Source organism: Anopheles cruzii, chromosome 3 (assembly GCF_943734635.1).
Source record: "Anopheles cruzii chromosome 3, idAnoCruzAS_RS32_06, whole genome shotgun sequence".
In the NCBI taxonomy this organism is placed as follows: domain Eukaryota; kingdom Metazoa; phylum Arthropoda; class Insecta; order Diptera; family Culicidae; genus Anopheles; species Anopheles cruzii.
Window position 1 is genome coordinate 62,896,312 of NC_069145.1, and position 15,807 is coordinate 62,912,118.

The window sequence follows — 15,807 nt, forward strand, 5'->3', positions numbered from 1 at the left end:
ATGCTATCCTCAATGGGGTGAGAAATAATTTCACCATTGACTGAAAACCCTAGCAACCAATGCTCGTAATCTATAGTACATCGGTATGCTGCTAGGAAATCCCTACCTAATATACCATCGGTATTGATTTCTATTGTGTTTGGAATCAAATGGAATTTATGTTTGATCACGCAGTTGCCAAACTGGAGTTTTGCTACTATTGTACCCAGTGTGGTTACTGCGTTGTCCGAAATACCTGTTAGCTGTATTATTTCATTCCTGTTTACTGATTGTCCTGATCTGGATTGCCCTGATTTAATTAGCGAAACATCGGCACCAGTGTCAACAATGAATGTTGCAAACCCCTTTTTAGTTATGTCTATTCGGACCTTGATATAGTTTGCTGCTGATACATTAATTGTTAACACCGGTAGCACTGAAAGTCCTCGAGCGCATCAGCTTGCTGGCCAGAAAAAGCTTGCGGCGTGTCGGTGGCCTCGGAGCGCCCGCTCTGGAGCATTCCGGAAGAAAAACGAACATCACGCACGCATCTGACACATAGCGGTCGATTGATAATCTTAATTTTGCGACTTTTCACTTTTCACCGTCACTCGGTTTTTGCACGAAAAGCGGTCCTTTTCGGTTTCCGGGGTTTTGTTTATTTTTCTCTGCCGCATTTGGGCTTCGGGATGGATGGCGCGGTCGATGCACTCTAGTCAATGCAGCACTCCACACCACCGGGGAACAGATCGTGGCCGAAGTGGCGAACGTTTTTTTTACACTATTTTCTCGGAAAGAACCCGGAAACGGGAATCCCAGAAGCTCCCATTGGCGAGACGTATGCAGCAGCACACATTGTTTGCCCGGGCTTCTGTTTGTTTCCCCTGGCGGATTATGTTGATGCTCGCTGTGCGCGCAGTGAACCGCAGCAGTGGAATGCTTTGTTGGCCGGCGGTGTTTGGTCGATTCGGAGTGAAGTCACTTGACTTGCGTAGGGAGCGGCCAAGGGATGCCTTGGCTTATCTACTCTGTTGACTACTCAAACGGAGATAATACCACGGTTAAGTACACATACAGCAACAGATTAACGCACCCCGTCAACACTTGCGGCGGTACTACAGCACGAAACGACGTTCGTTTCCATTTTGTGTGCTGAGCTGAGCGTCGTGACGAGCCCTTTTACGAGGTCAACTAAATTTGCCTGAAAAAGTGTACGGAAAAATCTTATCTTGCTCGGACAACTTGAAAACCGAGATGGATTTCAAGATGTCTTTTTTATGTTTTAACTTATTTATTTATTGGCAAGGCGCACAAAGGGCTTAGAGAGAGGGACAGGGGCAGGGTAACTTTCGCAAATAAAAGGTGCCTGGGCCTGTGCCCGCACGAAAGCATAAAAAAAACTTATTTATTTATTGTGTTTATTTATCAAAGTTAATTAGTATCTAGAAATTGTTGTACGTACGACGCAGAGTAAGTAGCGGGTTAGCATTATTGAAATTTAGTCGAATATGTTATACCAAACATGTACGATACACTTCCAATATCCACAAAGATTGCTACTCCGCAAATTACAACTTATTTCATATAAGCAACCAGAACAACCAAAGGCTCACCGAAACACAGACGGTGCATAAAAACTCGTTTTTGAATCGTTCAAGCAAACTTTCTCATGCACAACATACATTTTACTTGTCGGTTCGACACACAACTTCCCCTTTCATGACGGTGCTTTTGTTGTGTTGTATTTTTGGCAGCAATCCCTAAACCCCCGGAGCCTCCACTCATATCAAAGCGTTCGCAAACTATCCCGAAAGGCAAATCTTCGATCATGCATGAAATTGAACTTTGTCGAAAGCAGCAGAAACTCTCGGTAAGCTCGGACCAGTGTGTTCTGTGTGTCGCTCGGGGAACAAAAGGTAGTAATATTTTTCGAACTTTGATGTTTATTTGATGCTTGTTGAAAATACACGAACGGTTCAAGAGAAGTCATATAATCATAAAACTGATTCATGTCAAGTACATGCAATCATAGAAAACTATAAAAATGTAATATGTTGTAGCTACTCACTACAGCTGACTATGTAAATAAAATAAAGAATTCTCTTAGTATACAACACATCTGAGCGTTTGTGTTTTTGGTTTAAGCATCATCGGGACGATGATCCACGCGGAGCATCCTGTCGGAGCATTATCTTGTTGAGCTGTAGGGGAACAGGTGTGAAAACCTCAAGCAAACGTATTTTCTTACGCATCCACAGACCAAACAACTCTCACTCTGTGGCGGCAAAGGCGCTAGTCAAAACACTCAACACCAATCGGCGGTGTAGGCGGCCAATGATTGAGAGGCAACGGCACGGAGCACCGAGGACAACGCGTTCGTTACTCCATTCCATTCCGTCTCCCACACAAACCCGGGCCACCCGGCAGTGGCGGGTGTTGGTTCACTTTTTTGTGTTTTGAAAATGAGTTAAGAGCCGCAAGTCCCGACCAAAAAACGGCGTCCGTTGCCGAAAGATGTCTATTTCTCGCGTCGACAGCCTTCCCTTTCGCATTGTTTTGCGCCTTTTTGCCACATTTCGCTCCCGGGAAAGGCCCCCAACATACTTATATGCCAAATATTGTGACACCGTGGGGCAGCCACCGTGAAAGTCCTTCGTCCTTCCGAGCATTCGCTTCTTTTCGGGCCCGGTACCGCCCATCGGTTCCGGGCCCGGAACCGGTGAGTCTCGACCGTGCCGAGAAAGGTGGGCAGCTGTGGAGTCGAGATCCGGGGCCATCCGATCCTGGCACATCCTATCGGGCTGGGAACCGGGTGCTTCTATCTCGTATCCCGGCACCGTTTGAAGTCCACACCGAGGTGGAAACCGAGAGACGCATTCCGGGCGCGAGTGCTGAAGGCATCCAGGCAAAGGCAGGGTGTGGCGGGGGATCGGGTGGGCAGGCGGAAAAACTGTTGGCTTTGTTTTGGCTCGACACTAAAAGCGCACAACAATCTTCACCCTGCTTCACCCATGATGCTTCCGGGGCGGATGCTTCCGGGGACCCCGGCTTCCGGCTTAGGCCGCCCCCGGACTCGCCCGGCCCGGCTGCTTATGTTTGTGTTTTCCTTTCGAGTTTTCCACTGTTTTCTAACCATCCGAAGCGAGCGCTATTCGTTTGATGTTGCCGGGGTGGAAAAGAACAGCGCACGAGATAAGCAGGTGGCATCGCCAGGATTCTTGTGTTGTTTTTGGGATTCGTTTTTTTTTACGGTTCATTTTTCTTTTCCCTCCCTGGCCTGCCCTGGCGTGGCCCCGCGGAGGATTAGGTTTCCGCTACCCAATGACAATACCTGACAGCTTGCGGCAGGCACTTTCGGGCGTGCGGGCGCCAAACGGGGCCAATAGAAACAGATATCCGATGCTGTAACTGCACATTACATAAATTTTCTTTTATTTCTGTCCCGTTGTGGAGCCCCGAACACGAACATCTTTCGGCTGGGTGCCAGACGGTTCGGTTGCTTTCTCGCTAGACTTCCATCGATCAGGGCGAGTTTCCAAGAACGCCTTTTCTAGTGCGCGAGAGAAAAGTGCAACTTGCCACACGGAGGGCCAGCGTGGAAAAATTCGAAGAAGCGTCAAAGCGACGGGTTGTCGACACCGATGGCTTCCATTGCATGAAGAGGTGTGTTTTTTTGTCCGGATGGTCGTATTTTACTCGCTTCGCTTCAGTACACTGGCGGGTCCGTGCCCGAAACGTGCCCGTGATCCGAATCACCTTCTTTACGGTGCATTTCAATATTTCATTGGTCATATTTTACCAGTTTTTACCGCGACTCCGTGAAGGAAAGTCACGAGCCGTGACCGAGCCAGCGAACCCCGTTCCACTGTTCGGCCATAACGTGTGGTTGTGGTGGCCGCTGGCCCATGACAGTGGGGGAGGGCTTTTATTTGATGGCACTTTTGGCTGATGGAGGCGCCTGGTGATGCTTCCAGGAAGTAATGAAGGCACGGAAACAAAAAAAGGCCCCAACCCGACGAAGTGGCTCCGCCAGCCGGAGCTATATACGGTGGAACCGGACCGAAATGAAGCTACTAAAAGTTTATTTTTGTTGAACTGGATGAGTTTCCACTAGACGGCGCCGGGGACGCGCTGTGTACTTTCGCCCGATGGTAAAGTTATGCTATGCCGCCCGACCCGCGCTGGTCCGGTTTGATGGCCTGTTCCACTTCGCTCTGGTTAATTTTTATACTCTCAATAATATTTTGCAAGTGGCTCGTTTTGTTTAACGGTCTCTCTCGTACGAAATCACGATGTAACAACATCGCGACCCGGGGAACAAAGCAAAGCGGAAATGCTCCAACAAAACGGTGGGTGGCCAGAAAAAGTGAGGTTCGCGTAGAGCGCGGCCAGCTCGTGGACATGAATAAGCCAAGAACGCACGCATGATATGGATAATCTAAAACAATCGTGACAAAGATTGTGAAAGGAATAAACGGCTCTTTGAGGAATGGCATAAACATAAACGTACGATGTTCAAAATGTCCTCCGTATCGTGAGAAAAGAATGAGGGAAAATCAATTTTCTTTGCGTCTATGTAGATGAGTGGTGATTTATGTGAATTTAGAAATTGGTCGACAATTTTTTATACGATTTACAGTGCCTTACTTGGTTGTTTCTTCATTTTGTTCAACGGTACGGTACGGAATGAAATTTGTTTATAACCAAAAAAATCTTTAATTTGAATCTATGTCATTTGACCTTTAACATAGTCCCTGTTCTATGTAAACATAGAATGCAATGCAATTCTCTCCAATTTTCGACACACATTAATCGAAAAAAAACTATTTCCCGTTCGTTTTTGGTCACAGTAAAAGAAACAGCTGAATTGTTTTCAACTACATTTTGACTCATTTCCTATCATTTACATCTATGCATTAGTTGGTTTGTTTTTAATTCAAATAATTGTCTTATTGATAAAACATATATTTTAGAAGTCTTATATACCTTAAGGTTTATGTATAAATTCTTTGTTAGCATTACCCATCAAAACATATATGCTCGATCACCATCTCGATCATTTCGAAGCTATATTGTTTATCGATTTCAAACAAACCCTATATATGTGGCGAGCATTAAAGCTAACAAACCCAGTTACTTGTCTGACATAAATGTGTCTTCAAATTACATGTTTGGCGCACGTCATGCTGGACACCGAAACTGCTACACACTCGAAATGGGTTCGCCTTCGTCGACAAAGAAAGAATACTCGCATTGCGAGCAATTACAAAATTAATCTCAGCCGTGTGCGAATTAAATGAAACATCCTCACAGCATCCAATCACTTTCCCATTTTGTCGGTATTTTGTCGGGAACCGTGATTCTTCGTGATTGATTTTTCAAACCACGCTCCCGTTTTCCTTTCTCAGCTCAGCGAGCCAAGAAAGAGACCGATTCGGTTGGCCACGATTTGGCCGAGATTTCCCAATGGCCTCCCTCCCCCACGAGAGAGCGGGGCGGTCACCCCGTCCACACAATGGCACGCTCACTGCTCGAATAAGGCACCGTTCTTTTTTTTCTGTGCTAGTTTTCCCGTTTTTCATTTGGGAGCCAAGTATAAATGGCCAATTTATTTTCCCCGGACCAGTTCACCGGCATCGGCGGAAAACCGGGGTCTGGGCACGGGCTTACGGGGCCCTTGCCGCTCCGAAGCCGATTTCTAGATCCACTTTGAGCATTAACAAATAAAAAGCACAACCCGCCCGGGCGGAAGGGCGGAGCGACCACTCCGGAGCTGCCCGAACACATCGATCAATGCGTCGGAGCCCCGATGAGCCTCTTGAAAAGGATTTGAAGAGAACGAAAAGGGGGAAAAAATAAACCACGGCCAAAATCCCGCTAACGTAGGTCGCATAATAACACACACACGACGATGGCCGCAAGTAAACAAATGTCCCGAAAAAGCTTCTCGACCGAGCGAGTGTGCGTGGAATAACGAGTTGTCACCACTCGAAAAACACGCTTTGGTTTGCGCAAATTGCGGTTTTCTATTTGGCCACTTCGACATATTGATCGTAATGATGCGCCATTTCGGTACAAAGCCCGTGCGCCGGCCAACATCCCGGTTTGCTAGCTTCCCGGAATGCCCCGGAATGACTGTCAGTTCTGCTTCAGTCAGTCCTCCTCGACCTCAGCCTCGCTGAGTGGGCTGCTGGCTTCTTGGGCCAACTCATGCTGACTGTTAACCGAGAATAATTTGATTTCTCAGCAAAACTACGCCACTCCGTTCCTGTTTCGGTCGTTCGATGACTCGATTCGCTCGAAGGATGCTCCAAAACTACCACCACTACACACTGCCGGCACTAACAAGGAAACTCCGGGCCGAGGAGGTTACCTGCGAAGATGGTGTAAGTTTTTTCTTTCCCTCTTTTATTCCCAAGAAGGTAACTACCAAGAACCGCCCTTCGCCAGGCACGGCATTCGCGGCACGAGCGAGAAAAAATAATCCCGAACAGAAAGATGCAACATTACAAAATGTCAAAATAAACAATCGCAATCCTCTTATTTGTAGTGTTAGTGTAGAAGTTGAATGAAGGAACAGCGGCGTGCCTGAAACAGGGTAGCGTACATGCGCGAAGGGTAGGGACCATTCGTGCTTAAAAGTGTCCTTAGCCCCGAATAAGCCCTGAAAGCCCGCCCCGCCCCACCCCGCAGGAGCCTTGACTTACGGAACCTTCCGCCATGGTGCACAGTTTCCCGGTCCTTCCAGATACCGGGTTCCTTGAAGCGCACACCAGTGGACCGTGAAGTGGATACTCTGGCACCTGGGCGACACACCACCCTGCGACGCTGGCTTGGACGCCGCAGGATACACCGTGGGACCGGGGACGGCCAAAAGGGCACTCTCTCTCTCGCTGGCTGGCTCTCCGGTAAAGGACGCGATTGAAGTGCGACTAGCTTGTTAGTGATATTTGCTTAAGGTTGTTTGGTGAACTAGACTGTGCACGGTAAAAACCGAAGCACCGGCACCTTCCGTCGGTCCGTCCGTCGGAAGGATCGGGCCAGCTCACGCGAACACGCTTTGAATGCGCAACAAGAAAGCGGAAAAGGTCCTCGTCTCAAACACGGGGCGAGCAAGAAAAGAAACTTGTCCGGGACTTCTGTTCGGTGCGAAGGACGAATGGAGCGTGTCGAGGGTTTCGGGCCTAAATTGAAAAAAATACGGTCCTTCGGATAACAACCGGGGGATGCGGTGCCCTCGGTAGGCCTATCATCGGCCGGTTGGAGGCGATCGGAATTTAAATTCACCACGTGCCCCAACACCGAGCCATGTTCCGACAGATTATCGCCGGTCCCGCCTCCGCGCGGCCCAACGGGTAAGTGTAAGGTCCGCGCGTCCTTACAGAAGCCGAAGAGGTATTAGTCAACCGAAGTTAGATTCCGGCGGATTCGGACGGTGCACCCGAAAGGTCAATATTGATCCTTCAATGAAGGCCCGGCCGCTCCCCCCGATACGCACTGGTGCCGATGTTGGGCCGTGTCGAATCGATTATGCTCCATTTCGTTCTCCCGGAGCCGTCGTCCGGTTGCTCCATGAATAAAGATAGGCTTTCGAGGGCGCGAAGACGGGTCCCAGCCCAACCGATTGGTGTTTGTTTGCATGCAAACTGTTATCTTAGCACCGTTAAAACTTGGCCTGGAACCGCTTACCGGGAAATTTGTACAGCGACACCTCGTTGCAGTTGATCTCGAGCAGGGCCGTCTGATTGGGTAGGCTGGCGCACCGGCACATGGTGTTGGTGGGACACTCGTACGAGATGTCCTGGTTGGTGTAGAGGATGTTGCGGTTGTCCAGCTTCCAGCTCCCGACCGCGCCCGGCTGTATCACCGTGAGCAGCAGTATGCTGACGACGTCGGCGACGGACCGCACGAAGTGTGTCGCCATATTGTCTGCCTTCGAATCGAATCACGATTTTAAGGAGCCCGCGGCAAGCCTTTCACGGAGACACGAATCCAAACGCTGGAAAGAAAGACAAAGTGACGACAGCCCGGCGTTAGTGAATTTGAGATTGAGACGGATCCGAATCCGAGATTACCATCGATGGATGGCTGTCAAATGGCTGACGGCGGGAGAAGAAAGCGAAGAAATCCAAGCCAATAAAAGCACCGTCTGGCCACTTTGGAGGATGATATAATCGCACAGAAATTCGGAGCTTCTTTTCTATCCTTCGAAAAAAAAACGGCAAGATGAAGACAGTAGCGGCAGTTTGCGGCGAATCCGCTATCTTCGCGCGCCACTACATGGATATGGACTACATGATAAATTTAGCCCATTTATCATGCCAACCCGTGGAAACTTGCGCCGAAACCAAGGGGGAGGTAAAAATAAATTCTACGCGTTACGTTTCGTGGTTTCGTGCAACTTTTCGTGCGCAGCGTCTCCGGCTTCGGTGGAGCCGAGGGCGTAGCCGAGTGAAGATGGAACTGCACAGCACAGCACAGCCAGGATGCTGCTGATGATGATGACGATGATGATGTAGCCAACAGATTAGAATGGTAACCGGTAAAGTTTTCGATCAGACATTTTAAAACTCGATAGAACTTTGAATAGCTTCATGCTGTTGGATCGTGCCCGGCACTCGGCACTATTAGTCATCCCGTTATCGGCGCGTATTCTTCGACTTTGGACTTTGGTTCGACAAACTTTTAAAAGGTGTACGCAAAAACCCTGGTATTGGTTTTGTTCAACATGCCAACGAGTTAAAACTTCAGCCATGCGAACGTATGCAAGCTGTCAGGGTTCAGGGATGGTGAAGTACATGTAGGAACATATAAATTGATATTTTAACATTGTTTAACGTAAATAGAACTACACGAAATAATGTGAATCAGAACATTTTGAAATCTCCATGAAATGTCAGAATATATTAGGTATAAAATGTTTACAGCCGTTGTGGTCAAACAACAACATATGATTAATGTATGATTTTATGCTATGATGATGGTCGAAAAACAAGATTTCTCTTGTGGAAGAATTAATTAAAATTTCTTTAAGACAATTTATTGCACATACTCCTTTAGTTTTATTTACTTGAAGCTTGTTGATCACCCGTCATCATCCAATATCAAACCCGTTACTCCATTTATGATTAGTTTTTAGTCTCGTCTAGTCAAGTTTTCTAACGGTAAAATATCTGTGCCCGTGCATCAATCTGTCGGGTCCGGGAGATAAACATTAAAATAAATTTGCTCAGTGGAAAGTTTAGTAAAGTTCCTCGGCCGGAGCACCCATCGTTCCACGAATCCGTGCTAGTGAACCCTTCTCGAGTAAACCAACGGAAAACGGATACGTCAATATGAAAAGTTCAGTTCAAAGAAAGAAAAGTTCAGTTTTCATTTGGGCATCGAAACGAGAAACTAAAAATAGCGCTTCTTGGCGTAGTGACGACCGGCGGCGAAAGAATATCCCCCCGTGACGTTCGGTGCGTCCTCGGTTCCCGGCCACTGGAACACCCGGAACCGACAAACGATCAATGTACCGTCGCTCTGCTGCTGCGCTGCGTTGTATCCCCGTCGGCTATGTTGTAGCTACTTCAACAATCATTAATATAGAAGACCTTCGCCGGCACGATGGCCCGAATGAAGCAAAAAAGTCAAAACTAGGATCCGTTGGGTTTCACCACCGGCCCCACCGGCAGATTCCACAACTTCACGGAACATCCGGTTTTTTTGGGGGGCGCTGACTGGACCGGTTTTTCGTTCTCCGCTTCGGCGATCCGAAGCCGAGGGTCGATTGCTCCGCTGAACTGAGAAACCCTAACATGCGAGGTAATTAAAAAAGAATTTCCCGAGTGAAATATACCGGGACGTGCAGGGAGGTTGGGCTCAGGGCTCAGCAAACAACCGGAACCGATCAGAAACTGGCCGCCTCAGCGGCAGCGGCGTCGGAATGGTAGTGCGAACGAAACGAACGGTCGAAAATTGGTAGGAAATGTTTAAATAGTTTCCACTCGCGGCAGTAAATCGAAAGCGGCGGGACCGCAGCGCTCAGACGGCCAAGCATCTCGGGCCTCCCCCCGAGAGGGATGTTCGAGGGACGAACATACGTTCGATTTTTCGTTTGCCCCACGGAAGCCGTACGCCCGTCTGCTGTTTCTCGGGGACTGCATCAGACCGATTCGACTGCGGAGGCACGATGACTGCAGCGAATCGAAACGAACTGTTCGGAAGGCTCGGTTCAGGAATTCAGGCTTCCCTAATTGTGCGGCCGCCGCCCCCCGCCCCTGGCACCTGGCACCGATCCCGAATCTCCAGCGGGACTCAGCCGGGAATGGCGCACGGCACTCCGGTCAGCCAGAAAGGCTCGTCGTGCCGGATTTCGGGCTGCGAGGGAAATTGTTTAAATATTTATTATCTCTGGCCACCATCGCCGGTGACGGCGGCGGAGCTTCCGGGAGCCACGAAAAATCAAACCCCTACAGAGGCCGGTGGAAAAGTGGAGCACGAAAAGCGAACCAAACACGGAATGAATTTCAAATTAATGAAAACCCGCTCGTTGGGGAATTTCCCAAGATGAACCTCGGCGAACGGGGGATAAATTTGATATATTGCATGCTAATTTCGATGGTCCCGGCGCCCGGTCCCCTCCCCCCCCAGTGGCCGTTGGCACCTGGGCACGAGCGACCGACCCGGGGCCGGGGTCTAGAGTCGGCGTTGTTTAAGGAAATCCGTATCGTGCTGGCTGCCGTGAAAGGAGTGGCTATAATAGATTTAACGAGGACGGCGAGAGCGTAAGCCAACAAATTATCTCTGGCAGCATTTTATTGAAAAGTTGGAGCCGGGTTCCTTCACTCACCCGAATGGGGGCATAATTAGCACAGCATTAGTGCTTATCTGGTTTAGATAATTAGCGCAAATTTATGCACACTCCCGAGCACCGTCCCCGTCGAATGCCCTGGGGACTTTATGTTGGGGACGGGCTTGGAAATGGAAGTCGCGAAGGATCCACATTTTTCTTTGTAAGCTCGTGAAACCTTTAGGAATATGGTTCCCACCGATTGCTTCTCAGCATAAGAGATGTTTCACTGTGAAGTAAGTAGTTTCTTTTGAGGGCTTACTGGCAAATGACTCCTACTGGATTTTGACTTAATTTTTAACTGTCATTAACGTTCGAAGTCAATATTGCTTTCGGAACGAAATAAGAGATTGTTATTTTCTCGTTTAACACTTACAACGTTGAAAACTAATCACATATTGCTACGTATCGTGATCGCTAATGAATCGAAAAAGTATTAAGAAAAGGAATCAAAACGCAAGTCAACATTTCGGACTGCCCATCGAGTTAATTGATGATATTTGGGTCCTTTCAAAATATACTAACGATACCACTGCTCTCAGCTCGTTTCTTTCCAATCAAATACTGCGCCATCAATCAAAATAGTCAACAAATGGTTTAACTTTACTCACCGTTATTGATGGTGGAAAGAAACAAGGTACCGTGCTTGAGAAGTCCGGCAAATGAACCCGTGGTCCACGATGCGTTTAATGACCCCCAAAACACCATCGAAATAGCAACCTTGTAACAAATTGAACATAACTTTCAAACGACTTTTAAAGGATCCGCTTTGTTCGTCACGAACTTCACAAGAAATCTTGCCACGTCCTGGCGCTCGCAATCCCGCTGGCTTTCGTCTTAATTCTGACATAACCTACACCACCGCCGTCGTCGTCGTCATCGACTCCGGCATCGTCGTCGTCGTCGTCATTTAATAATATGGCCCCAGCGGAACAGGCTCTCTAGCGTCGTCTACGGAGTCGCGTGCTTCAACGCGGCTTCAGTCGCGCGGCGAAGCGAAGCTCACACCATCGCCGCCATTCGGAAAGCAATAAATCACGTCCGACAATACTTCAAGCACGTAACATCCAATCGGAATGCCCCCTAATGCTGCGTGTGTGTGTGTGTCGGTGTGTGTGACTTTTGAGGAAGACTCGGCGTCCCAAACCGGAGCACCGATCCCAGCGTGGCTGGAGTGCCTCTTGGACGGTGAACATGATAAATCCCTGTCAGTATTATCCCCTTTTCCGATAGCGCCGGATTTTCCCATGTTTTCCGGGTCGTTGGCCGGAAAAGCTAGGCGGGGCTTGGCTCGGGAAAAGGGACCGCGAGCTCGCTTGGCTGAGCTTATACATCATCATCGGATCAAATCTCTCATCATGGTTATTATTCGCGTCTACTTTGCCCGGTGACGACGAGCTGCGATACGCCAACTATGCGAGCCGCATTGCACGGGGACGAACCCGGAAAAAGCCCATTCTTCGCCCTGAGGGACGAAGAGTTTTTCAACGAGTCTCGAGCCCCCGCGGGGTAAAAAAACAGAATATTATCGTGCCATCACCTTATCCATCGGATCGGAGCCCACCATCCATGCACAGGTCCCAGTGTGGTGTGCTGTGATAATAATCACTCAAATCGCATCGCTAGTTGCCGGAAAGTCGGCGGACAAGTCGGAGACGAACATATGGTGGCGATGGGCCACTTGAAATGAATGTGCATCACTGGGGTTAGCTTTTGGAGGCCCAGAACCACGCAGAGTGAAGCATAGAATCGCGGACGACATCACGCACGCCACTTCAAGAGGCCCTAGAAGGCAGACACACCACTCGATGGCTTTGTAACTGTAACTAGCTTCTCGTTGACGCTTCATCGTTCAGTGCCTTCAGCGATGAGCGATAAAAACAAGACTGATTCCGTGTTGAACTAAGAGAGCTCTACAGCCAATGTGCACATCCTTCATGTGCTTTTGTTAAGTGTAACCTCTATGGTAGATATAATGGTTTTTTTGTTCAATCAAACATGCAAACTAATAGTCATAAAACAATCTGACATTTAAAACTACTACTACTACTCGGTTTCTAGACATGGATATCACATAACACAACTCGGAACGCGAAAAACCATGTTTGTGTAAAATAAGACAAAAACTTAGATAAAAATATGTTCCATTTTCATGGTTTTTTGACAGCCTAAACTTTCTTTGTGGTTTTTGTACTGTTCCTAGAAATGTCTACCAACCAGTCGGCCAGTACGATTGGCCACCATCGGCAACCAATCACAAATGCCTCAAGTTAAGTGAATTGTAGCATAAACGTAGAGAACAAGCATATTGCTGATTCCAGAAGCACCATCATCCGAGTTCCGTGCCATCATCCTGATGCGTAGCACACACGAACACACACATACACTCACCGACAAATGATCCCTTGAAGGAGCATCACCACCCGCCCAGCAGGGCGTTAGCTGCCGCATTCGCAAGTGATGTGATAACGTCATATCGACAGGAGCCGACGCCGGCGAAGCGAACGGGCGTAAGAATGGCGCAGCGCCAGTCCTTTCATGTCCGGCGTGTAATGCTGCCGTTTGCAGCATTTCTTCAACCCCCTTTACTTCGCCCCTTCGGGTGCGATGTACCGGAAATCGTTACGGATTCGTAAGCAATCGAGAGTCGATCGAAGCGAAATTTGTCACGACTTCCATCCGGGGGCCAGGACGACCGAAGCACCCGACGGTTCTCGATTTATGTCGGGACAACAATTTCGGGCCCGATGGCGTGCTGCTGTTGATGGGCTCCCTCGAAACGGGTGGGCAGCCAGGGCGGCGCAACAGTTGTTTGCGCCGCGTTTTGTTTCGTGAATATTGTCACATTAAATTATAAACACACTTCTGCATTGAGCCATTCACAGCACTCTTTCCGGCCCCGAGCCCGTTCGCTCGCTAATGCTCCGAGTTCAATCCAATAATGGTAGGCCGCTTTGCGCTGATCCTTGAAGCACTGGAGCCCCGGTTGCTCGTGCCCATTATTAATGAGACAGAAAAATCAATTCCTTCCATCGATCAGAGAGCCAGGTGCGTTCGGGTGCACCTATCCAATCTGCAGGTGGTTCTACAAGGAGACGGCCGTTTTTGCTGGCAACATGCCAACCCGCGGACCCAAGCCAACTTTTCTCAGCGCACGCACGTTGGAAATGGTTTTTTAATTGAATTCAATCGATTAACTTCACTAGCACTGGGGTTGGTTCGCAGTTTATTTCCACTTATTGCTATAGTCGGCTTTTGCCTGCACCCAGGTGGCTCGGCAACTACTCATTATATTGCTGCCGGGCTGGAGCATGAAAGGAAAGAAGGAAACTGCGGCGTCACCGAGCTGTAATGTAATGGGCCACAGCTTGTAGCAATCAAAGTCATCACGGCCTGTGCCGTGACCCGATAATTGCAGGCTACTGGTCTTTTGATTGAGAGGCCGTGTGGTTGTGACACTTGAGTGTCACAGGAGTCGCCGACGAAGCGTGAAACGGTTAGCAACATAATTGGACACATCAAAGTTTTCGACCGACAACGGGCGGAAGTATCGACACAGTCAACAAATAGTCCGCTCCCGAGTGGATTACACTCCGACTCCGACTCCGATATTGACCGTCGCTGGCCGCCCGGTGTGGGAAAATTATTAGAGATTAATTTGCTGTGTAGTAGTGTGTCATTATTGGTGGTCGAGCATTTCATTTTTCCTTCGCCTCGCTTGATCAAACGCATAAATGATTCTCCATTTGTCTGCACGCCGTAATCGGGCCGCCGGGCGCGCCGGGTAATTGATTCGTTGATCGATGGCTACACAACCGAACCAATCAAAACCATTTACTGTGCGCCGTGCTCATGAAGGTGTACCTAATTCATTTATTATTGAAGCTTAGAAAGCATTTCTACTACGGGCTACGGACCATGTTTTAATAGGATTTGCCTAGGACGATGTGAGTAGTGTGCCTGTTGAAATGTTTTGCCTCTCTGAATCGAAGCTTTACAAATGAATTAATTGCGATTTTACGTTAAACACAGCATTACGTACAACACCGTTATCCTTTCGAACAATTGTATTTGATCGCTAAAAGCGCCTTCATACTCCAAATGTATTAAATGAATTTGCAACAAAAAGCAATTAATGTTACTGTTACTAAATGTTGCGTGACCCAATGGCCCATGGCCCCTGTTTTGCTAATAAATGTTGAATCTCAAGCTAGTAAAATAACAGACGTAAAAAATAATTCTTTTTCCAGCAAAATTAATCATTCCACTTTAAGCAACATACCTACTTACTTTGACAAAGAACGCTCAGTATATTGCCACGCTACATCGTGTTATTGGTTGAAACGGTAAAATGCCAATCACTTTATTTTCCTCTTAATATTCGTTGCTACATGAATCAATCAAACACAAACCTTCATCCCGCACATCAATGGCACTCCGTGGGCTCTACACAGGATGTCTTTTTTTCTGAATCGATCCTACCAATACTCCCGCGCTACTTATGGGCCCCAACACAGTAAAACCCTTCACCTGAAACCGATGCTGTAACATCTCGCCGTGACCTATGACGCTCGGAGCCTTTTGACGGGGGACGCCATTTCCCCAACGGGGCCGCAATAACCGTTTCGTGGCGCAAGTAAGAAAAGTCAACGACTTCCGCCGGTGGGGCACGGAATTCATTCATTCGATCCATTTTTGCCGGCCGCCCGGAATGTTAAATTAATTTTTCGGCCACCCGGTCGAGCGTCAATTAAACGGTTCGCCTCATAAAAAATTCAAATATTTATATCCCGGCCGACCGGCCCAACAAATGGTGCGGGCCGAGTTTGGCCGAAAAACCAGTGCCAAAAGCGTGCTCTGTTTGTGCCCAATAAAGGTTAGGGCGGTAGGAAAACGAGTCCACGTGGTCGTGTTGGTGGGCCGTGGCACGTGGTTCATTTTGTTCCATTTCGAAGCTGGCGAAAGCGTTCGAAAAGGACTAACAGATAGAGTGG

The 15,807-nt window shown here is 48.3% G+C and overlaps 1 protein-coding gene across 1 annotated transcript in view; it reads right to left on the bottom strand.

The window, feature by feature from the left end:
* LOC128273296 (chaoptin) overlaps window positions 1-7,822 on the bottom strand; it is a 52,439-nt gene extending 44,617 nt beyond the window's left edge. Inside the window, exon 1 of the mRNA XM_053011234.1 lies at window positions 7,669-7,822. Coding sequence (XP_052867194.1) covers window positions 7,669-7,750 — 82 coding nt within the window. The 5' untranslated portion in view covers window positions 7,751-7,822. The remainder of the gene's footprint in view (window positions 1-7,668) is intronic.
* Window positions 7,823-15,807: the final 7,985 nt, after the last annotated feature.